Raw genomic sequence first — 26,428 nt, 5'->3', positions numbered from 1 at the left:
GAACAAATATGTATGGAATAGAAAGATTCCAACCTCCCAAGTAAAGAAATGTTACAAATAATGAAGCAACTAGCTAGTAAATCATATATGAAGCAATGTAAATTATACCAAAAATTTGATACTTGAATATTCGGTTTAATTTGACACCTGGCTACTAATTCTTCTTCTGCTTCTAGTAAATCGAAAGGTAATCTTTCACACTCGGCTAGAGAAAAAATTAGAAAAACAATAAACCCTATGGCTTGACGTAGAAAGGAACAATCAGGATTTTTAACAACACACAAATGCATATTTATTCAAACTCCAGAATACGCGGCAAAGTATCATCAAGTTTAAGCAGTTATAATCAAACTGAAATTTATGAAACTAGTTATATAACAACAACAACTTGCCATTTTAAAACCCTCACCATCCCTCACTAATACCAAATTTTCCAGACTGGCCCATTAATCTGAAGTGGATGTAACTGGAGAACTGGTTTGTCCAACAAAGTGGAGCTTAGGATTTGTCTTCTTCACATATTTTCTTGCCCAAACATGCTTTCCATTGATGTTGTATTTGGCTCTTCCACCATCTACAATTTCCTCAAGTGCAGCATGAGAGCGACAGACAAGCCGCGCATACAGTGCTTGTTCCTCAGGGTCCGTAACCTCTTGCATGTAAACCGCTAAAACATCATCCCCAAATTTCCTACCACACAATTCGAAAACAAAAGCCATCATCATGACATATTGAATGGATCGAATGAAAAGATTAGTTTAACTTCTATATAAACTGTGTTGGTGTAAAGTTTTACTAATATCAGGCCATTTAAAATATATATCATTCGTCCTAATTTATGTGTCACTGTTTAACTAGGTATAAGGTTTAAGAAAGAAAGGAAGACATTTGAAATTTGTGGTCTAAAACAAACTTTAGATATTTATGTAGCTATAAATCATTTTACTAAGGGTAAAAGGAAAATTTTAAAATTAAGTCATTTCTAATTATGGAAATATGACATTTTTTGTGGTACGGACTAAAAAATATAGTGTGCCACATAAATTGGGAGGGATGGAGTAATTACCGCTAGTCATAATGGATGAAAGTAGTTTTTTTAAAAAAAATATATATATAATCAACCCATTAGAGCTTGGGTATGCTTTATTCCATCATAGCAAAAAGAGGAGGCTGGTTAAGTCTAACCTCCATACAAAAGAAGGATGAGGGACACATCCTTGCAAAAAAAAAAAAAAAAGGGACGGACTGGCTATGCTATACAACCTTAGTCCCTTCCCTTCATTAAAAAATTTATCAACTAACAAAGAAATTAGCCTTATCATAGCGAATTCTAACGCTAGGCAATTGGCTCTTATCCATATGAATGAAAAATACATAACCTCATCACCCTTAACAGAAGCATTTTTAGCCAGACTATTAGCTACCTGATTGGTTTCTCTAAATAGCTTTTGAACTAGCTTGGTTCATGATTGTGATGTTATCATCAATGATCTAACCTTCTATAGCAAATTAAGACAAGTAACCTTCTATAGCAAATTAAATAACTGCACTGATAGTGTAAGCACATCAATGAATTAAATATAAGTTAAGTTCTTAATAAATACTCCTTCATGTGTCGAGAGGTTTAATTGGGCGTAACCTAAAATGTAAAAGATGAGGGAGGGGAAATGTTGGTATGCCTCTTAGGATTGTTCGGTAAAATGGTCGTAGTATTCATTCTATTACAAGGATGCGCTAAAATAGTGTTTAATGAACCATTCCGTCCCAATTTATGTAAGGGGTTTGGAGTATAAGGGTCAAACCATTTCATTTTGAATAAGCAATCGGTATAGATTCTTCAAATATTTTTTAAAAATCACATTTTACATATGTGAGAACTACACGAAATATACTACAAGCCAACATAAGCTAATGATTTAAAATATTTTTAAAAATCTAAAAAAATTATAGTCAAAGAAAACAAATTGACTCCCTGAACAGTTAAACCTTCACATAAAACAATACGAACATTAGTATTAGTATTTGATTTAATTAAACCTAAAAGAGGGATGGTGCATCGTTTTAGTCCAATTAGAGAGTTATTTGTGGTGGTATAGGGAGATCAAACAAGTGTTACATAATTGAAATTCAATGTTTTGAGATTCAAAAAGTGGGAAAATTGTATTAAGATTCATCTATATACTAATAAGTACCCACATATAAATAAATAAATAAATAAATAAATGAAAAGATAATAAGGGAGACTAAATCTAAAGGAAATTATTCAGAAGAGGAAAGAGTACCTAGTGTCTCTTTCATATTTGATAGGATTAAACTTTAAAGAGGGATCGATAGTGCATCATTTTAGCCCAATTAATGAGTTCTTTGTGGTGGTATAGCTAGGGACATCAACCAAGTTAAGTGTTACATGATTGGCATTTTATGTTTTGTGATTCAAAAAGAGGGATAAATTCGTATTATGATTCATCGATGAACTAATAATACCCAAATATAAACAAACAATCAAATAAATGAAACGACAATAAGGGGAAATTAAATCTAACGGAAAATAATTATTGAGAAGAGTAAAGAAGAGGGTACCTAGTGAAGAATTCCTTGACTTCAGCTTCAGTAATTGGATAGCCCTTGGAGAAAGTCAAGAACACGGTCCTATCATCAGGAGAGACTTCTTTCTCTTCTTCAACAGCATGAATGTTCAAGTTGTTCATATTCAACAAATCAGCAAGATCTGTATGCATAGCCGGGTGTGCCTGTGCAATATCACCAAAGTCGTGATGATAATTACGAGGACCAGCTGGTAGCATTTGAGGATGAAAAACTCCACTTCCACTTGCAGAAGCATGAGAATAAATTCCATAAGGTGTTGGTGGCAACAAATTCATGGCTGATCCTCCAAGAAAAGGTGTTGGCATATATTGTACCATTTGATTTGGAACAAAATAATTAGGCAAACCTAAAGGAATCCCACCACCTGCGGCACCTGGTACATTATGGGTAGGGTTCATTGGCACCATTCCATTAGCCCTCCTAGCTATTTCTTCTATGTTTGATGTACCACCACTTGCAGCACCAAAAACATGGCTAGCAGGGTTGATAATTGACATCATTCTACTATTATTAAGGCTTCCTATCTCTTCGATGTTCGATATAGAACTTGCACCACCAAGGAAATGGTTAGGGTTGATAATTGGCATCATTCTACTACTGTTACGGCCTCCCATTTCTTCTATGTTGGATGTACCGCTTGGACCACCAAGGAAATGGTTAGGGTTGATAATTGACATCATTCTACTACCATTAAGGCTTCCCATTTCTTCTATATTAGATGTACCAATTGCACCACCAAGGAAATGGTTAGGGTCGATAATTGACATCATTGTATTACCATTAAGGCTTCCCATTTCTTCTATGTTTGATGTACCACTTGCACCAACAAGAAAATGGTTAGGGTTGATAATTGGCATCATTCTACTACTATTAAGGCCTCCCATTTCTTCTATGTTTGATGTACCACTTGCACCACCAAGGAAATGGCTAAGGCTGATAATTGACATTACTCTACTACTAGTAAGGCCTCCTATTTCTTCGATTTTGTTCTCACTAGGTATCATAGACTCTAGAAAAATACCACCACCACTTTGGACATGATTACTTGGGTTGTTGACCATTCTATAATTGCCACTACTACTCCCTATTTCATAATCTTTGTTCATAGACCCTAAAACATTTGGTGTTGGGACCAAACTTCCCCTAGTAAGAAAATTTGGTTGTTGCTCTATATCGTCGAAAGCCCTAAGGCAAACCCTCTCAAGGAAATCCGTAACACCACGAATGACACTTGCCCGGTTCTCATGAATGAATTTGAGAGTGAATTTCCTGTTCAACACGTTTGGAATCAAGTATATCTCGCGAAAACCATTTTCATTGAAGTTTTCAATCTTCGTGCATTTTAGGCAAGCTACAACCTCCTCCGCGACCTCATTAAGCAATTGGTAAGGAATATCATAAAGCTTCGTCACAAGGCGCAAGTTCCTTCCAACCACTTCAAGCCATTGGAGAAATGCCATGACATTCATAGATTCAGAAGGATCGCGGCCTAGAAGATTGATCAATTTCGCGTAAAGTCTGCGATCAACGGTGTGATATAATTTGAAATCTTCATCAGAGATTGGAGGAAAAAGGTGATCGTATAAAGGGGGAATTAAAAGAGAAGTTAAATCCATGATGAACTAAGACTTTGTTTACCCTTTTCCTTTTCTCTGGCTATGTTGATGATAAGAAAAAGGACTTGGGTGCAGAGTTTATTAATTATATAGATAAAGAGATGAAGGGGTACTTACTATTGGTTTAATGACTGTTGACGATGAAGTAACATTTCGAAGAGGCGCCATTTCTAAGAAGAGAAAATTTAAAACGAGATTTTGTGTATTAGGAGTTAGATTTTTGAACGGTTACATATTTATGTCAAATACTTTTACGTACTAACTATTTCTGGCTTACTGTCTGAGTCAACTTTACTGGGACACTGATTTTCATTTTTTTTCTTCTTTTAATTATTTTCTAATTTAAATTTAATATACGATTGTTACACTTTCTTTTTCAAATAAAACCAAGTTTCATGTATCATGAATAATCTTCTTTATTAGAACAAATGAAAAGAGGCAGTCATAAATACTGTATTATTACTTTCAGACTTCTTATGTTTAATAGACATTTATTTTGAGTTTAAGTGGTAAATTGTTATGGTACTCAGATCTTTGAAAATAAATATAAAGGCCATAATTTAAATTAACATATAAGTTTATTTCTTTGTTTGAACAGGTGTTAGTTTGTAGATAATTTAATTACTTGCCTATTTAATTTAGACTATAGAGAATGCTTACTATCAACTAAATAGGAAGTAATCTTATTACTAAAATTTTCCAGTCATGCCTTTTAGAAAGCAATTTTGTTATATCATAACCAATTGCCATTTGTAATTGATGAAATTGATATAATCCATTTTATTAGGAGCAAGTATTTGGTAATATAATCCAAAACTGAGGACAACTATTAGGTAACTAATTAGAGGCAAGAGTGTAGGAATATTGCAAATAGAATCAAATGAAGGAGGGCTATCACCAAAGATAATTTTTCTATTACTCATAACTAGTATTAGAAATCCTCACTATGCGTGGACAATATTAAAGAGTAATTTTAGTTGTTCAAGCGCACGCGCTCATACTCACATATACAAATATATTTTTCCTACTTTTGAAATATTATTTCACGTTAAGTACCTAGATAATCCCATAAACTTGGCATGTTTTGTATGATAGACACTCAAACTTAGTCCCAGATATGTCACGCCCCAAGTATGGGTGAGACGGACAGGCACCCGGTGCCTTAACCTGACCGAGCGAACCATCTATATGAGAACTTATGCAAATACGTATGAACTTGAATCAAATGATATAACATTCAGAGTAAACAAATAAAAGGTGTCACTGGCACATCTATATTTGGAAGGGGGTCATCGGGCCTGAAACATATGATGACGTACCATACAAGTGTACACAAGTGACCTACATGCATGTCTACAAAGCCTCTATGTCTTTGTACCGCTAACATATGGTCTGGACAAGGCCCCAACCTACCCGTAATCTGTATACAAGGGTACTAGACTTGACTCGGCTCCAGAAAGAAATGGAGCTTACAACACTGCCACTGAATGTCCACAATATCTAGCGAGGAAGTCTACCAACCTGTATATCTGAACCTACAATATGAACATAGCTCCCCCGACAAAAAGGTTTTGAGTACAGAAAGAATTGTACTCATATGTAAGGTAGTATATACAAATACATAAACTCATATAAGAGACAAATAAAACGGAAACAACAATATACAGAAGAAAGTTGAGGAGCAGCATGTGAATAAGCATTACGAAACTGTTATTAAATCTTTGCCATAATACGCCACGTAGGGCATGACATATAAGTACGTCTATGTACATCCCGCCCTCGAATTTTTGCAGCATAGCAGCTATGATTCCCCATATAACCCCGCAATATTAATATGGAAACAAATATGCCACATGGGCCTATACATGTGAATACGCCGTATGTCCCCCCCCCCCCCCACCCCCCCCCCCCCCCCCCCCCGCCGCCCCCGCCCCAATATACTGCACCTGGGCTACGTGTTAATGCACTGCTATGATATCTCTATGTAAGCCACAACGGGGCCCCATACTATAGACGACTATGATTTTTCCCCATGTGCATATATATAGTTAGCATTGTTAGCCTTTTTAAGATTATGCCTTTTTAAGATTATCAATCATTAACTTATGAAAGTGTCCACATTACACGATGAGGTGGTACATGTAAAAAGGATTCACTCAATATACATATGACACATAGATTTCTCATGCGCAGATCTTGATAATTTCAATTAGACGAGGAGTCCTGTAAGACCATATGAAACTCCAATACGATCAGAACATTATCACATGATGGGCACGGATGATATCAAGTACAAAACTAAAAACTCATGACAAATGCCAAGAACCCTATAAGGTCATACTAAAACTCGATACAATACAAATGATTTCACATGAAAGAACAAACGAGTATCAAGTATGCGAATAGAAGAGTCACGACATATCGCTCTATAGATCCTCATCTAGGAAGGGAGACGTATAATAGAAACTCATGTCAAAGTAGATGAATACGACACGGTCATTAATATATACCTACTGCACTTATGATCCGTAACTCGGAACTTTCAGACTTTTACGCTCCTAGGTTGTCTTGTATTTGGTAAGCACAGAAAGGCTCGATACGATCGTTACGCTATGGCAGCAAGATTCACTTATAACATATACCGTTAACCGGCTCAACCTGAACATTGAGGCTTATCTCTGGGAACATATAAACTTTTATGACAACAGACGCTGAATCATTATGAGAACTCAGTAACAATGAAATATACTAGCTTTGGAAAGATCTTCAATACAAGGGCATGGTACTGATCAGAGGTACGACCATCGAGACACAATATGTAAGAGACTTTAACGACGATAGGAGTAGAACAATCCTTTATATGAATAGAAGACCTATGATGTTTCACTACATAACCAGAATAATCCCATTCTCATGAAAGTCTTGAAATGGTTATTTCGATACATTTCATATTAAGTGAAATACTATAATCCAATTACGTTAATTCTGGAAGCTATCGATGTAGTTCACCTTAGGTAGAGAACTATAACCTATCAATAATCACTTGGAAGCCATTAACCATCTTAAGTAGAACTTATAACCAAGTATTATGGAGGGGATATAGTTCATTTTGCAAGTGATTAGCTAGCAAGTATATACTTCAAAAAAACAGGGAAAATCGACCAAAAATTTCGACCACACGCGGTCGAAAAAGGCCAATTTTCGACCAAAATATCGACCGCAAGGCATGGTCACTAACAGCTAGGGTGAAATTTTTTTCGACCTCACGCGGTCAAAATAAATTTTCTACCTAAATTACAAATAAATTTAAATAAATTTTTTATTTAAATATTAATAAAACATTTCGACCGCACGCGGTCGAAAATATTATTTTTACACAAATATTATTTAAAGTTTTCGACCTCTTCTGGTCGAAATATGATAGAAAATAAAAATAATAAAAAAATATTTTCAGCATTTCGACCGCATGAGGTCGAAATTTAACAATATTGTTGCCAGATTTCGACCTCATGAGGTCGAAATTCAAATTGTTGCCCAGATTTTCGACCTCGTGCGGTCGAAATTCTAATTTCTGAGTGCAATTTCAACCTTATGAGGTCGAAAATTATGAATATCTGGGTAAATTTTCGACCTCATGAGGTCGAAAATGCGGAAAGAAATTTCCGAGATTGTTTGCTTTTACAAAGACCCATCCGCCAATCACACTCATCAACCAAATCAACAATGCAATTCATCAACACGTCCAATTCATCAAAGTACTTCTACAATCATAAACTTCACATTCTAAAATCAAATTCAACCTCAAGTTTCAATTTAAAGTACTTCTAAATATCCTTAAAACTACATTCAAACACTTAAACATCGTAAAGTTAAACAACCATAAACTACTTTCTACTTTCAAACACTTAAATATCGTAAAGTTAAACATCCATAAACTACTTCCTACAATCAAATTCACCTTCAAAAGTACATCTAATTCGAATTAAAACTATCATAAAAAAAAATATACATATCCAAGAAAACATAGCAATATTACAATCCAAAAGTATACGAATCAAAAAAGTCAACGTTGGGTGTTAGAGACATGATCCGATTCCTCCCCACTATCCTCATCAACAAGACCATGAACTACGTTGTCTTGTGACCTACGTCATCTATTGGGCTGTGACCTACGAGCATCCCCGGGACACGGGGGAATATGAGAGGGCCCCGAGTTAATTCATACATTCACATTTAACACAAGGACACCTAACCACACCATGAACTGTAAAATCCTCAAGTGACTTTGCGTATTCAACAAAAGCATAGACACGGCTATAAATTCATCCCTCATCCCTAATGGATCATCATAAGATCTATTGTACATCCAACTACGAGAATCCATCTACACAAATAGCACAAAGTTTGAACTTGTTAAACCAATACTTAATTTATATGTTATTAGTAAAAGCCCGACCAACCATAATTACCTAATTACCATAATTCTCAAAAAGGGCATCATAACTACCAAAAAAAAAAAAAAAAGATCGAGAACAATGAAGAATTCACATTCCGCTATCGGCACCATTTAACTAATTGCTTAAACAAACAAATCACATAATGCCTAATTAGGCCAATAGAGGACTAAAATATAAACTAAACGGATCCTTGACTCTAATAATTAAACTACTCAAAGCCACATGATTAGGAATCAAGCCTAGTCAAACACATAACTAAGAGGTAACACACACGATAGTGCGAGAAATTAAAAAAAGAGGATAAGAAGATTATTTGCTACAAACATTTCGTTTTACTTGTCAAGAAATGATCTTGTCTTTTGCCCATATCTTTTTTTTTCTCATCGTTGACAATTAAGACAATGATTCTAAAACTATGGAAGAAAAAAAAAAATTAAAATAGACCAAACTCTTATTAAGACAAACTATAGTATGAAGTTGGCAAAATCTAGCATGGCGTTTGTTTGAAGTATTCAAGAAATGCTCAAGAAAAATGTGTGTTAGTGTTTTTTTTTTTTTTTCCTGCAAAAAAAAAAAAGGTTACTATTTATACTAGTATTCTTTTTTCTGAAAACTTTTAAGTCTTTCAAAAGCTAGTGTTAGAGATATTGAGTTTTGATTAAAAGGAAGTTAGCCTTTTTCGTGAAACAGATCACTAAAAGTTTGCATACTTAATTTTGAAAAACATTCAGCCAAATATTCAACATTACTAAGGAAAGAAACACAAGGAACCCCTACTTCTAAGGAATAAATGGTGTTTAGTTTGTAGGACTATAAAAATGGTGTTTAATTTGTAGTATTGTCAAATAAAATGATATTGTAGTATGTTACTTACAGAGCAAGCTCAATATTACGGATCAATCTAACTGAATCTGTGAAGAATAGGTTAACAACTTCCTCCACGAAGTGGGGTTAGCATCATCTTGCAGTTCTTCAAGCTCATTAAATTGCTCATCGAGGTATTCCTGCACACATACATCATATAGCTTAGAGTTTCAATTTACGAAATATGAATAAAAGCATCTCTAAATATATGTTACATAAGAAGAAAATAAACAACAATAAGACCTGATTGAAGAGGCTTCTCTTATCGTAGGCGACTTAGCGTTGCATATTTCGATATAAAAATTTTAAAAAAAATCCTCTTTGAAAGGTGCTATGTATATACCATGCTCATGCAAAAGGTTTTTCGTGGTATATATATATACGGAAGGCGGTGAAAAAAGTCAAGATTCAAAGGTGGTCCATTTTTGCAATAATATGATAATCGCCACAACTAATTTGCATATATCTTGTTCATCCTAAATGGACAATGATCAAGAGAATTATAGTGTTACAATATAATTTTTGATATACAATGGCCTCATCACTACCGATAACTAATGTGTCATACCCAGGGCAGATCTGTAGTTGTTTTTTCGACTGCAATTTTTTAAAATATTATGAATCGTTTTTTATGTTGACTTACAAATTTTTCATGCAGTTTTCAAATATGTAAATTCCAAACAGTCGACCAAAATTTTCAAACTATGCACCATTATTCATGTCCTTTTAGTTTAGCACTTGTTATAAATGAACTTTCAGTAGATTAAAAGAAATAATAGATCTTTCAGAACACCTATGGAATCCGGATGCGGTCGCTAACAGGTATGTGAAATTTGTTTCGACCTCACGTGGTCGAAAATTTTCTACCTCAAGCGGTCGAAAATTATTTTCTACCTAAATTACGAAAATAAAGTTTTCGACCACAATGTCCTGAAAAAGTTGAAAGGCATGTGAAATCATCAATTACCCTTATATAAACTAACTGGAATAGTACTTGTTAGAACAACCCCTATGATTTATTGGAAGCTCACTATCATGAGAAGCCTAAATTATGGACAAGCAATTAAGCGGAGGTGAACAAGACAGAAAGGACCCTTTTTCCTTTGCTATCTAAATCGTCCAGTCTGTGTGATATTTTATAAATGTGACATTATCCGATTTGAGGACTAAATGTTTATAAAAGTTTCTTGCAAATGTTCATCTCAGTCTATTTAAGATTCATTTCCCCCTCGTGATTTAGACACAGGTGAGGACAAAAAAGGAAGCATAGTTTCCATAAGACTATATACCTAAAACCAGTACTTTTTATTCTTGATGAAGCTTGAAACTTTCTTGAAGTACCCTCCTTTGTTAATTTGAAATATTTGGTACATTTTTAGTACCAACAAATTGGTTTTTGCTTTACGTAATGTGTCTGAAAATCTCCACAAAAGCAAAGTAAATAAGTAAATAAACACAGAGAGTAATTATATCAACAACAGCTCTAAATGAGTACGAAAAAAAGATTTTCATCATACCAAACACACCCCCAACGTTTGGCCAATTTTTGTGCACTATCTATATTCCAACTTTATTTTTAAACTTAAACCTCACTAAAAATGTAGTTATGGGTGAGATTGTGAGCAAGGTGGAAAGTGAACTACTCTGCAGGGCCTATATTTCATGTATTTAAGTGAAGATCCCTTTGACAAGGAAGCCAAGGAGAAGTTTGGTGCATCCATTTGGAAAAAAAAATGCCACAAAAATTACTTACCTTTAGTGGCGGTGGATAGCAAGGGCGGCGATGGAGGACAGACAGTGGTGGGGATGGGGCGTCGCCGGCGAGGGATGGGCGTCGGCGGCGGGGTAGGGGTGGGAGTGATGGGAATTTAGGTTTTGGTATAAAATATTTGGGAGGGCGAATGAAGGACGATTGAAGGTTGGGGGAGTATAATTAATTTTTCAGATTCATTATTTTGACCGCGTGAGCTCGAAATATGTTTTTTTTTTTTTTTTTTTTATATAATTTAATTTTTAGAAAATGTTTCTTTTTCATTTGTTATTTGTACCAAAAAAGTTTCAACCTCACGTGATCGAAATTTTATTTCATGTTTAAATAATGACCACGTATGGTCGAAATCCAAAAAAAAAAAATTAAATTTTGGAAATTTCGACCTCGTGTGGTCGATTTTATTTCGACCAAAAAGTGTGGTCGAAAATTTTTAGTCGATTTTCCCTGTTTTTTTAGTAGTGTATTAGGTAATATAATCCAAAACTAAGGGCAAGTATTAGGTAACTAATTAGAGGGCAAGAGTGTAGCAATAATCAAATGAAGGGAGGGTTATCACCAAAGATATTTTTCTATTGCTCATAATTGTACCCCCTCCAATTCAATTTGTTTGTCTGGTTTTGATTTGATACAGAGTTTAAGAAAGTAAAGAAGACTTTTGAATCATGTGGTCTTAAACTAAAGATATGTAGAACGTAGCAAAATGCCTTTTAATCTTGTGGTCTTAAACATGCCATGTGGAAAGTTGGAATTAAAGAGTTGTAAAAGGAATATACATACTTCTGAAATATTAATTTACGTTTAAGCTTTTATCTTATTCACAATTCTTCAATTATCTAAGTTTTTCAATAAATTCTTTTCAACTATTTATTTACTTTATTTTATTTTATTTTATTTTATACAAATTATCTCTATCCCTCTTTATACATTTTTCTACTATGATATTTGAATTAGATTTTCATTTAGTACTTTATATATAATCGAAATAGCATCATATTTAATACTAAATTTTAATTTTGAATGCATTCAAAGCATAAACAAAGAAGCTTTTTTATTATTTTATTATAAACTTTGTCGAAAATTTTAAGTTTTCTTATTTTCGTATTCTATGCAAAGCAATTAAGCGTTTCTTCTCTTTTATTTTCAAGTCATTATCTATAGAGCCTTTGTGACTAAATTTTATTAACCTTGTTATTCGTTATATGTTTTAAGAGATTTTTTTCAATTATCATTTGCAGTGGCTATTAACATGCTATCATGTTAAGATGCTACTGTAGTTAAAAAAGTCATAAAGACAAATCATTTATTTTCATTCGCATTAATTAGTCTAAGGCTTATTAGAAATCAAACATAAAAACCAACATCCTTTGCTTATACCCAAAACTTAAAAACTCTCCGATCAAACCTAAGAGCTAGGAAATTCAGTAACAACCTGAGTCACTACAGAGACAACGTGCTTAGCCAATTCCGTAGGCAATACAAATCTCATAGAAGTTGTAGGCTTCTTATTATACCTGGCAGTCTAGAAGATTCTCTTGAGCAACGTTCTAAAATATACCCTTAAGGACACTATTCTCGATAGCCTTGGTGATAAGACAAAGTACATTCTATGTTTTCATGATATTGTCAAACTGCTGAAGAAATAGAGAGAGACCTGGCTAGCTATCTGCTCCTTATGTACGTCGTACAGTCAACAACAACAGTTGTAAAGATGCACTGCCTACTGTACAACTGTACAACAGTGCTGCGGCGTATGCCTTAAGTCAAACATGGGATGAGTGGTCTCTATCTCACCCACATGTTCCCCAATATATACACAACTTGTTCCAACATATTGTGCACCACTTGAAAACCAAAACTATCTTGTGCAAATCCTTGCTGCCACAAGTTCTCAAGTGTTCTCAAGAACAAAGCCACTTACAAGCTGAAGATCCTGATCCAGACACTAGATTATATATATGTTCTTTAGGTTGTTGTGAGTCTTGGTTCATTTGTTCTTTAAACTGTAAACCTACTCTTCTTTCAAGAAGCTGTTGTAGGTAGCTTAAATTCTCAGTAGTTGTTAGGCAGTTTACCTATTCAATCTATTGATTGGTACCCTTGGCTAGAGTTAGTCAAGTGTATTAGTTGGTTTTAGCTAGAGAGTCAAACGTGGTTGTGTGCTTGGCTAAGGTAGTCAAGAGTTGTAGCTTATAATAGGTGTATTGTAAGGGTGAAGGATTTATGTAAGTTAAATTCCTAGATTGCAAGAGGTTGTAATCTGAAGTTGCTCAGTATAGTGGAGTAAAATCCTACATGGTAGCTCGTGGTTTTTAATCCCTTGAGCAAGGGGTTTTCTACAGTAAAATCTTATGTTATTTACCTATTGCACTGTCTGAGAGAACTGGTAGACAACCAGGTCTCTCCGTACTTTGTTTGGTGGACGCACAACCTCTATCAATTGGTATCAGAGCAGGTGTTTTCTAAAAGGTTAACACCTAGAAAGAATCTATGAAATGGCAGCCCCACCAAACTTGGAAGAAGGTCAATCATCCACCAGACCACCCAAATTCAACGGCAAATACTATGGATGGTGGAAGGCTAGGATGCATGACTTCTTTATGGCTGAAGACTCAGAGCTGTGGGACATCATTTGTGATAGTCCTCATGTCCCCGTAAACAAAGATGAAGCTGGTTTGGCAACCACTCCTAAAACAAGGAAGGAATACATTGAGGCAGACAAAAAGGCTGTGGAAAAGAACTATAAAGCAAAGAAGATTCTTGTCTATGGTATAGGATCAGATGAGTTCAATCGAATATCATCATGTCCAACTGCTAAGGAGATCTAGGAAGCTCTCCAAACTGCCCACGAAGGAACAACTCAAGTAAAAAACTCCAAGATTGAAATGTTCCTTTGTTGACACCTGATTTTTGACCTTCCATAATTTATTTTAATTATTCAGAATCCTTGGACGTCAAATAGAGTGAAATGTGTATTTTCTACAAGTCAAATGAGCTTATTAAAATTATTTAGATAATATTAGAAAACATTTGGAAATGGATTTACATATTTTTATAATTAATACAGAATACTTGCTAAAATTCAATCAAGAAGATAATCGGAAACAATTATTCATTTAATTGTTAAAATTACCAGAAAAAACAAATAGCAAGCATTTCACTCTGATTATTATAAAGAATCTGACTAATTAAATAAATTAATCATTTTTATCTCTCAATTCTTAGTTTTACATATTCAATATGCATTTGTACAAATTTTCAGAATTAATCATGATTAGTCAAGTGTTGAATTATCGTTAAATTCCATAAATTGTTTACTATACGGCTAATAGTGGCTACAATTGAAATAATAAATTGTTAAGCTTAATTTTGGTCTTACTAAAATAGCCAATTTTCATGGTTTTAGTCAATCAGTGTCATTACTGCAAAACTAGCCCCTAATTGCTTCATTATTTTTATTTCTTTTAACCAATTCATGATTTAACCAAATCGAGGTCATTTTGCAAAATTAGCCTTGTTATGGTTTAATTGACTTAACTATGGTCTTATTTGTAATATCTAAATTCGTTGGTTTTGAATTAATTTGGGTCATTTTTGCAAATATAGCCTTAATTGGTTAATCGGGTAAAAAATGGCCATAATTGAAATAATCAGCCCACGATGGTTTCAATTGAGACCGTAATTGCAAATTTGAACCTTTTGTAAATCTATCCATGACCCTTAAATTAATCAATTGGCTAAATTTGTTTTGGCTACAATTTGAAATTGCCAAATAACGAATTTTTCCTCAATTTATGGCTATGTATGCAAAATTGCATTTTTTTGATTTTATATATATATATATAGTGTGTGTGTGTGTGTGTGTGTGTGTGTGTGTATACGCAGGCCTAATTCCCCTCGCCCCTTTCCTTTTTTTTTTCTCGGCCATGCCCAGTCCACAATGGACCATACCCGGCCCAAATCCCATAAGTATAAAAGACCCTCCCCACCCAAAAAAGACTCCCAAAGGGGGTCATTTCTCATTCTTTATGATTGCGGCTAGGGTTTCTTACCCTAGCGCCGCCCCTCGTCTTCCACCCTACCACCACGTCCCATCGCCCTTTTTGGGTGGATTTGCAGAAGAGTTGGTGTGTACAGGCTTCATCATGGTGAAAAGGGACGAAGCAATAATCATGGTGTAAAGGGACGAAGCATTTATTACTTCATCCTTTTCACAGTTTCTCTCACCGAAATCCCACCCAAACACGCCGTAGAAGTACAAATCATCCCTTTTCTTTTCATTTTTTCGTTTTATTGCGCATGCAAGTTGTTCCTCTGTTGTAGAAACCCTCGAATCCCATTGGTTCTCCAAGAACCAACTGGATCGAGGGTGATTCGGCTTAAATTGCGCCATTCATTTGTTGGTAGCCTTTCAATCTTAGTCGTTTATTTATAAAACAAGTGAAAATTTGCAAAAAATCAAACTTATACCACATCGAAAATTTGGGGTTTTCATCCCATTTTTGGGTTTCATAAATAGAACCCCAAGCTTTGCATACACAGAGGGACAAACCCACAAAAACCCAGATTTGAGTATCTACACTCGAGATTAGGGTTTTTTCTTTAAGTTCAAATTTTATTTGTTTTACTTGACCATTACCGTTGAGTCTCTTAAGTCTAAACTTTGATTTTTCCTTATTCGGGTGGCTGAGTTTGGCTTTGGAAGAAAACAAGAGGCTCCAAATTCGTTCTTGACTCGGTTGCGCACAAAAAAGGTAACCATTAATCTTGTTATTGCCTTTCATTTAATATTGCTTAGTTTAAATCGTAGTTAGTGACTTTCTGCTTATTTTTAAGTATTATTATAAGTGATATGTTGTTTTAGGTTTAGGTGTTTGTTAGTAATGTGCTAAATTAATTTATATGCTTGTAATGTGTTGCTGACTGTGAACTGCTTAGATTAATCAGCTTGACTTATATTTATGTGGTGGTTTAACTCCGTTGGCTTAGGTTAGGTAAAAAGTGAAGTAATCAACTTGTTTTCTTATTTGATCTAATCTCTGATGTGCTGATTATATAGAAATGATATCAAAAAATGGGAAACAAAATGGTGTTGAGTTTAAGCTTGGTTTTGATTGATTGAACATGGTTTAAAATGGCTTGGTCAACTGGTTTGGGATTCTTTTGTTTTCTCTTTAAAAATAAGTTTAAAAAATAAGATGACTCAATTTTTCAAATAAGAGACTCACTAAGTATCACCTAGTCAAGATAGAAACTGTTTTAGACATTCTAGATACCTAAGTATCTTCAAAATAAGATGTTTGCTATTTAAGATAGAAGTTAATTCCGTTATTTTGAAATTCTGAAGTGTGTAGTTGTTTTCTGCTTTCTTTTCTTTCCTGAGTGTGTGATTCTAGTGAGTTGACTTGGATTACTGCGATAGGTTTAAGTTAAATCCATACTGTAGTTATAAGAGGATGAAGATCATGTTAGAATGAAGAGAAGGGATAGTTGAGCTTGAATTTGTTATGCTCCTCTTTTTATGTCTTCTCTTTGAAGTGTCATAATTACAGTCTTAGACAAACAAGTGGTCATAACTAGAAATAGATATAAAAAAAGAGCTGTTTTTTACTCTTTAAAGTTTAAGTACATATGTGTTGTTTTCTGTCTTCCGTTTGTTTGTACATCACTTGGCCTATAAAAATGAAGAGTCACATGTTGGGGTGCTACATAAAACAAAGGGATTAACTACCTAATCTTTAGGGGGGCCTCTGGTGGTATGTCACTTGGTTTAGGATGGGGTGGAGAATGGGAGTTGTTTCTAGGGACTAAAGGGTGAGCTTAGGCATAAACTGGAAGTGATAACCAGTAGAGCCTTTGCTTCCTTTTTACTGAAAGGAAAGTCCAGGAAAGGGTGGGGGTAATGGCCTCTTCCTGCCTTTGTGTTTTCTTCAGGACCTGGAAACCCTATCTTCTAAATCCTATTTCCTATAACCATGGGATCCATCAAGGTCATCCCCATGATTGTTTGAATGAGAGTTAGTGTTAATTCAAAGGTTCTGGTCAAAACTAGTGTCTCTGAGGGTCAATTTACTGGAATCATGATGGTTTCAATATGTCTAAATAAACTAGTTAGTAACTTTAGTTTGAAGCTAAGAGGATTCTGAGGGGTCTGAAAGGGTCTTGATTCTGTGAGCAGGATTTGTTAGCTTGAATGTATGGTCCTGTTTTGAATGCTCCTCTTGATCTTTGTGACTTTGTGTACCCTGGACTTTGTTTTAACCTTGGATGACCTCTCCTTGACATTAATTTGGCTATAATGAGAAGGGAGTTAAAGTATGAAACTGAGAATACTCACATAGCCTAAACCATCTCTAAAACATGGTGTGTATGTTTTTTTGGTACTTTTCAAGATTAAAAGAGGTTAAGAGTCATACACTAGGAGGATGAGTCTAGTTTGAAATAATTAAAAAGGATAAGTTTGTGTTAATTTTGATGAAGTGTTTGGGTTATGGTTGACTCAATAAGGTTGTCTGAGGATGTCATAAGTGGTCATAGATAAGGTATGAGCCACTTGACATAGAGGGGGTCTTTTAAAGACATCTTAAAGAGGGGACAGGGAAGGACCAGGTTTAGTTTTGTCCATATTACCTCTCCCCCAAATAAGAGGTGTCATGACACACTCTATAAGTCCGTGGGAGACATATCTGCTATATGAATGCATTTGAATCTTTGGACCTCCCCATTATGCCAAAGGGTTAAGTTTCCTGGTCAGAATATGGAAAAGCTGCCAAAATTAGGAGGTGAGTCTGTCTTATGCTATTGATTTTATTTTTTTCTGGAAAAAGGGGGAGGAGCTAGTCAATTGAAGTTTGAATGAGTCTAGTCAATTGAAGTTTGAATAAGTAAGGTTGTTCTTGTGCCATTATGTATTTTTGATACTACATCAGTCCAAAATCATAGTTCCCTCTTCATCATGTATAAGTCTTAGTGTAGACCTTGTGTCCCATTCTAAATACTTCTCTTATTTTGGTTTTGCTTGAACCCTCTTGATGCTATGTACATTCTTGTGAATTGGTAACACTTTATATTCATCTGATTGGTCATTTGATTCATTACACTTGTACTATTCTGGTTTTTCCCTAGTCCTGTCTTTGAGTTCATTAGATAAATATGTGTCCCTCCTGGTCAGCACTGTCTAGATTCAAGGGGCAGTGTAAGTGCTTATTTTATTTTGAATAATTGTTACACTTGCCTTGTCCATTCTTTGGATATTAAAATTAGATCTTTGGATATTAAAATTAGATGCCTGAATTATCTTGCAGTTGTTTGATTAAACTCTAGTCTAGATTTAGACTTTGTTTTAAAATCCAGAAAGACTACATAAGTGTTTGGTTAACCATGTATTTAAAGGCTTTTAGCTTAGAAAGGCAGGGATATCTGGGCATAGATAGGTAAAGATAAAGAAGAAGGGAAAGTATGCAGGGTATAACGATGAGACATATCACATGTGTATATCAAGGGTATACCAGAGATATATGTGAGTGAGAGTCATGTGCTTTAAATATTAGGAGGATAGAAATTGCTGAAGTTTCCAATTTCAGTCCACTTAGACTGAATATGAACTTAGGCCTAGTACATTCTAGGCCAACCCAGAAATGGGCCTCTTAGACTTAGTCCAAGTAGATAGAAAATAGAGGAGATCGTTTGGAGCAGACTGTGCTAAGTAATTGGGTTGTCAGGCCCATTCTCCCTTTAACTGAGTGTATATGTACATATATGTTTCACTTCCATGTATATCTATGTGTGTATATATATGTTTGATAAGTACAGTAAATATTTTCTAACCGGGTTCCTCCCCCCCCCTCCTTTTGTTTCTCCTCTCCACTGCACACTAATTGGGTCTAGTCAAACTAAGTCTGTTGGGCCTCTGGGCCTGGTCAAACTAAGTCTGTTGTGCTTAGGCCCAACAGACCAATTCTTTCAAGTTATAGTCGAGTCCAACGTAGGAATGGAAGCCATGTCAGAGAAAATGCGCTGATGTCACGACCCAACCCCGTAGGCCGTGACTAGTGCCCGAGCTGGGCACCCATACGCACTCAATAACCGAAATCAGCATACAAACAATCTATACGACATAGAGATCATACGTGGTTCCAAAGCTGTCACATACAAACATATAAAAACAAAAGCGGTAAAGGTCAATCATAATATATATATATAACGTAGCAAAGCGTACATAAACGCGGTAGACGGGCAAAGCGCGCACGACGGATGGGCCGCCCAAACACAACTTACTTCGGCGCGTCCGAACCAAACTGGCATAACCTTACATCTATGTCCACGGACCTCGAGAACAACGAGAATCATATGACGGGACGGAGGCCCCGCCGTACCCCCGAATACACAAATACATACACAACGGGAGAATATATACCAAGATGTGGGCTCGAATAAAGGGAGCTCTCCGACGGCGGGATAGGTGTCCTAGACGGGCGGATCACGCAATCGTACGTACGTACTGCGGGCATGAGACGCGACCCCGAAGAAAGGGGGTCGGTACGGAATATGTGCATCGAGTATGCAAAGCCAAAAAGATACGATAAGCAAATGCGAGTTATGACCGAAGAAGTACGGAAAGTAAGTGCATATCCGGATGCCAAAATGCTTAGCTTTCTTTGGAAAACATTTCGTCTCATACATACGGAACATCAAACATATCATATGAACCGACATTAACCGAATGATCATAATCCGGTCGTCGAAATCACATATACACATACGCGGTCAAGTACCCGACGGTCAATATCACACATACATATACCGCGGCTAAGAATCCGGACAACATCACTTGTCACATACCGCGGTCGAGAATCCGGCGGTAACTTGCCCTGTCTAGGCCGGGACTCGGCGAAAAACGTAACACGAGAATGCACGAAGCGAGAATCATAAGTGGCCAAATACAGTTTAAAACATTTTCAAAGACTTAGTAGGTTAATCGAAACGAACCGTCGTTTGTAGGCCAAAACAGTAGTCAAATCAGATTTTCGCCCGAACGTCACCCGGGAACATATCAAAATCACATACATAAAATCCTTATTTCAGACTCAACAGACACATAAGTAATCATACTCGGGGGTCGGGAAGATGGTCATATCGAATTCTTTCAAAAGCCGTCAGAATTTTACAGAAGAAGATCGCGGGACTCACGGACGAGCGTCCACTCAATCCGGCCCCGCCTACGAAAATCATAGTCGTCATATGTTATCGAATCATTATTGCAAACTCGAAAGATAAGTAACCATCATACTTGAAATCGGAATAATAGTCATATCATATCCTTTCAAAAATCGTCAAAGTACATAAAGAAAGTCGCGGGGCCCACGGAGGGGTGTCGACCCGAGTTGGGCCCGCCTATGGAAAACATAGTCATCATACATCATGGAATCATTTTGAGCATATCGAAGCGATCCGGTTCTGTCTGTGAAAGTTACGGACTTTCGTAGTTTTCGGAATCATTTAGGAACAAAATTCTTTTAAAAACCAAACTTTTATGCAACTTTTGAAACTTAGTCATACAAAAGACATAAGGGCCAATATTTCATCTTATCAAGCATACGAAGACCAAGAAACAAATAAGAATCACAGACATGGTCGGATCACGAGAGTAGAATTCCCTCGGGGCTCGTGTCATAGCCTATTCAAAACTAAGGCATGCCAAAAGAAGGAAGGATTGAGTTTTACATACCTCGTACGCACTCAACGCTAGCTCCAACTCAAGATAAATCCAACCTACGTCTCGGGCTGCTCAAGGTCTACAAACAAGTCATAATATGCCAAACATTAGCTAGAGACATTTGGGCATTTAATTCCAATTTAGCCCTTAATTCTACAGAAATTTGGGCAGCATTTCCCGTGTAAATAGGCCACCCCGAGAATTTAACTCAGCCCAAATCAACAACAACAACAACCAACCTAGCAACATCAATAAGCAATCCGGAAGGCAATATAGCATTAATAACTCTCTTTTATATCATTCGACGACATTCATAATATTCGATTCAACGGCTTACATTCAAGCCAACATTAACGCTTATACATTCCAATACTAGAACCCATTACCAACAACATTCAAGAACATCCTAAACAATTCATACAATATTTCCAACAATCCAACAAAGGCTCATTTACCCAGCTGCATCTCAACCGAGAACACAACTATAACCCGTTTCCTTTCAAATCATGATTTGCATCAATAATTCACACTACGACGATATCATTCTTATAAATATAAAAAATTACATCAAATACACAATAATCTTCAAATCAGCCCATACAATTACAACATCAATCTAGAGTCATTAAAAGCTCGTTTCAACATAAAATTCATTACGACAACCACTAAACGCTAAGCGACATTAATGCGTTCTTCGTCGCACATAACATGACCCATTTTTCGGCCAACACTACACACATATACATATATGGATGATTCTCAATCATTTCTTCACCCTACAATGATCACAACATGCTAACTAGACCTCGATTCATGGCTTCAATACAACCGACACACACGCCTCACACGGCTATATACTACACACACCACCTTCCTCCAAACATGCCATATTTCATGATTTTCATCCATTTTAACATACTACAACATACGTACAACCTTTATAACACATAAAACATGATCAAATCTTACCTTTCTTCTTGACTCCCCAAATAGGCTAGGGTTTGCAATTGACCTGTGAAAGGTCGGATGACTTGAACAACGCTTCCACCTCACTTAGGGACCTCAAATTAGAGGATTTGCATCAACAAAATATTTTTAGAAGGGCTTGAATGAAAGTTGATTTTTCCTTCACTTGGCCGAGAACCCCTCTTGGTGTTCAACTTCTTGGTCTTTTTTCTAAGTGTTGAAATGAGATGAGAATGAAGTAGTAGTCATCTTTTGAACTAAGGCAAGACTTATATAAGTGTCCCTTGGCCCATACCATGTGTTGGAGCAATAGAAATTGAACACAAATTGTGTGGGCCAATTTCAAATGACCACACGGCCAAGTGCAAGAAAATTGCATGATTTTCAAGTTCTATTAATTCCATTTTTTGTCCCAAATTTTCCTAATTGTTCCATACCAACAAATTCATGCCTGATTATGTCTCAAAATAAAATCGAAGGTCAAAAGTCCCGACTTTGTATCCCGGAATGGTTTTGTCCTTAACTTGTCATAATCAATCCAGATTGTTCCAATGTACAAAATACGGGTTCTAACAGCTGAAGGCCCAGCCATGGGTGAAAATGGCCAACTAGGGGCTTGGTACGCCCCTAGCCTAACTCTTCTTTTCCATTTTTCTATTAAAAATCTGTATTGTATTCATGTACGTGTAAAAACTTGTATTATATTGGAATCCTATGGTTGTGGACTAGATGCCTTAGGAAAACGGTACTTATGTCGTTTAGTCGACTTTAGGTCCCCAAATAATTTTAAAAACCTGGATTAAGTATAACGACTTTTCAAACAAAAAAAAAAATCTAAAAGCCTTAGCCAGACGATTTCAGTACAAGTTCGGATAAAAATGGAAAGGATTTTCAAACTATTAAATACCATTTTTTCTACATGGGATCAATATCAAAACAAAGGTCTCATTTTGCAAAAAAACTAGACACAAATTACTTTCTGGATAAAACATTAAGTTTTAAACCCCATGATTTTGGGCCAAGCCCCAATGGCGCCTAAGGCCAAAACAGAAGAAGAACGAGACCTAGGCGTGAGCCCACCTAGGACGGAAATATCTTTGGGCCTAAAGCCCCTTTTTCACTTGATTTTCAAAAGAAAGAGTAAAAGTTTTGGGCCATAACCCGCCTATTTTGAACAAGATATATAGTTTTGGGCCAAACTGATCACAAATTTTCCTCTAAACAAACATCTTGGGTCTAAGCCCCAAAACCAAACCATTTTGTCTTAACACATATGATTATAAGTTTACAAGAGCAAAAACTAAAACCATCTTTACAAAATCGGACTTATTCAAATAAATGATATGCATTTGTAATACGAGGTTTAAGATAAGACGTTCTAACGTACTATATGAACGGGCCCGAAACAAAGTGTGTGATTTAAAGAGGAAACAACTATATTCATAAGTATATATTTTCAAACAAAATCAAAGCATTCTTTATTCCTTTCCTAAGGAGAAAACCGACTATCCTTATACATAAGAGGAGCCTACTTTTATTCGGATATTATAAATCCAATCTAAACTCCCCTATATATAAAGGGGACACATTCAAATCCTTTTAAAACAAACTGATATGCAATCAATGACAAATATTTTATAAAATACGAAAAATAAACACTACGTAATTTTAGCAAATAATCACACACTGGAATTCGAAGGTCAACCGTATAGTACGGATCCTTAATACTGGGGTGCCTGACACCTTCCCCAGGGGATCATCAGAACCCTTACCTAAAACTCTGGATTACGGAGGATTTTTCTTGTATTTGAATAAACCTTTCAGCACTTGTTTTCCTAATTTCTTAAAAATTAGGTGGCGACTCTTTTAAAAAACAAAGTCCGAAAGAGCACCAACAAACTCGTAGTAGCTTTTCGAGCACTAACCCAACCCGTGAAATGTGAACCGTAACAGATGGCGACTCCGCTGGGGACTAAAGGTTCTAGCCATAAGGATTCCAGTATAATGTGAATTTATGTGCTTAAATTTCTTATGCGTTTACTTTGCCGCAATTATAAACTGTCATTGCATGCATATCATAACTCCACCACTCCTGACATTTATTTTACTCTTTGTTTCAAATGAGACTTCGCGGAGTACGTAGTCGTTTCTTCACTATAAAACCAAATATTTCTTTTGGAATCGTTATGAGGTGGGGTTGGTACGCGGTCATCCAACAGCCCTAACGGTTCAGCCCCAGTTGTCCGCTCGGGTGCCAGGTCATTTCTGAAAGCCCGCTCTAGTGATAGCTAGGATAGAGCGAAGCCAAATCCCTACCAAACTGTAGAATTCATACCTAGACGAGCCTTGGGTATCTCAGACCTACCTAAGGTTCATTACGAAGACTGCCCCGTGTGCGGACGGTCTATGACCCGAAGGCACCGCATCTCATTTACGTGCTATGTAGAAATAATGCTTGTGCCTGTGTGCTGAACCATTGGCCTACATGAAGGGGGAAACCTTAACCGTGTTTTATTTGTAGATGGAAATAAGAATCTAGTTCGACATTGTCGTCACAACTCCATATTTTTTTAGAGCCTGGTGGGAGTGGTTAGGTGATGAACATCGTAGGACTATCAGCTGCACCCTAGGCCATTTTCCTTCGATCATGACCATGAAGGATCGTTTAGAGCTAATAGAGGTATTAGCCAGGTATTGGGAAGACAAGGAAATGTTATTCCGCTTTGGAGATATTGAGATGACACAGACCCTAGGGGAGATTAAGGATGCTATAGACAGTAATGGAACCCGTCTAAGAAGAAGACATAAGCCAGACCATAACTTTTTGCTTCCTCAAAGGTCATTAACCGGCCAAATTCAGAAGTATTTTGATTTGACGCAGGCACCCTGAGAACATGGGCCTACAATAGCCTTCAGGACTTGTATCGGAGATTCGAGGGTGTCACGGGGTATACTTTATATCAGGAAGAGTTCAAGAGTCGTGAAGAATGGGAAGCCACTAAGCCTTCAGCATTTGTCGTTGTGCTTTTAAGTACTATGGTATTCCCGGCAGACAGGTCATTAGCTATAGACACACGAGTCATCTACCTGGCTCAAGCCCTCTTCCACGACATAACCAAAGATCATAAGAATCGGTATTTAGATTTAGCCCCATTATCTGTGAGATATATGCGGCGTTAACTCGTATCAAGTTGTTACACCCCGTAGTTTTATATGTTGAGATTCGAGCTACCTTTCAGGAGGCATATGAGATTGTACGTGTTTATCTTATAGTTATGAGAGTTTAAGTTCATGTAATAAGTTATGGAAGGATCGAAGGGCAAGTGAACCAAGGAAATTAAGTTTGTTGGAACTTTGGAGAAAATGTGAAGGGCAATTTTGGCCCAACTTGGTAGAAGAATATCTTTTAGTATCGAGAAGTTTTAAGGCAAAGCCAAATCCTAAAGTGAAGTTCACGAAGTCTAGTTTCCAACGCAACAAACCGCTCATCGATACGGTATCGGAGTAAGGAGATATGGGCGTTACAAGTCAGGCTGGCAAGCCAGAAAAATGGTCTGCGCGAACGAGCCAGGGAGTGGCGCGAACTTGCAGAGGACCAAGGGCCAACTCAGCGCAAACACGCCACTAGTGGGCGCGAAAGCGCTGAGAAATTTTTATGTTGGTGCAACCCGAGCCTAAAATGTTATAAAAAGGGGTTACCACCTTATTTTCTTCAAAGCCACCCCTGAAAACCTCTACAAATTTCTGGAATCCTCCACCAATTCCGCACACCAAATTTTAACTCAAATCGAGTATAATCCCCGGATTCTGGTCCAGACAGCATATAGTTGCGATTATAAAATCGTATAGCGACGAGTTCTGGCTCAAATTCAAGGTGGACAGTGAAGATATTGCAATACTAGAGGGAGTAAGCTGTCACGACCCAACTAGGGGCCGCGACGGGTGCCGTGCTCGTCTGCAGGCACCCCGCATCTCGTTTCATACTCTTACTCTTAGGTGGGCCGTGTGAACTTCCGCGCTACATTTTTTTCCATTTGCATGGTCACTTATAGCATAATTATAGACTTGAACTAATAAACTGTATCAATTTAATTTACATCGGCGGCGACGACTAGCTACAAAATATACGTACGTACATATCTTGTCTCGAGCCTCTAAACAATATACATGTAGTATCAAAATGGGCTAAATCTTGCTGTGCCCAAATATATACACAAAAGTAGTACCAACAAGCGGTAGCTCGAACAACGGAGCACTCTCGACGAACGGCGGTGGAGCTTCTAAAAGACCGGATCCGTCTACTGTTTAACGCGGCGTAAACGCGGCGTCCGCGAGAAGGGACGTCAGTACAAGTAATGTACCGAGTACGTAAGACATGAGTACAGTATGCAGAAACGTAGAACAAGAACAATATCATGAAAGAATAGCATATCAC

The 26,428-nt window shown here is 36.5% G+C and overlaps 1 protein-coding gene and 1 long non-coding RNA gene across 2 annotated transcripts; both read right to left on the bottom strand.

The window, feature by feature from the left end:
* Positions 1-284: 284 nt before the first annotated feature.
* On the bottom strand, positions 285-4,238 carry LOC132060752 (uncharacterized). Its single transcript, XM_059453694.1, has 2 exons — positions 2,581-4,238; positions 285-690 (listed from the first exon to the last, which is right to left on the bottom strand). The coding sequence occupies exons 1-2, from the start codon at positions 4,221-4,223 to the stop codon at positions 447-449; spliced, it is 1,887 nt and encodes a 628-aa protein (XP_059309677.1). The 5' UTR covers positions 4,224-4,238; the 3' UTR covers positions 285-446.
* A 3,693-nt stretch (positions 4,239-7,931) lies between these two features.
* On the bottom strand, positions 7,932-8,433 carry LOC132060751 (uncharacterized). Its single transcript, XR_009416006.1, has 2 exons — positions 8,292-8,433; positions 7,932-8,114 (listed from the first exon to the last, which is right to left on the bottom strand). It is a non-coding gene; the product is annotated as an uncharacterized LOC132060751 (long non-coding RNA).
* Between the last annotated feature and the right edge of the window lie 17,995 nt (positions 8,434-26,428).

The sequence above is a fragment of the Lycium ferocissimum genome, chromosome 6, assembly GCF_029784015.1.
Source record: "Lycium ferocissimum isolate CSIRO_LF1 chromosome 6, AGI_CSIRO_Lferr_CH_V1, whole genome shotgun sequence".
Classification (NCBI taxonomy): Eukaryota; Viridiplantae; Streptophyta; class Magnoliopsida; order Solanales; family Solanaceae; genus Lycium; species Lycium ferocissimum.
Note: the sequence above shows the minus strand (reverse complement) of the source record. Positions and strands in the feature narration are given on the sequence as shown.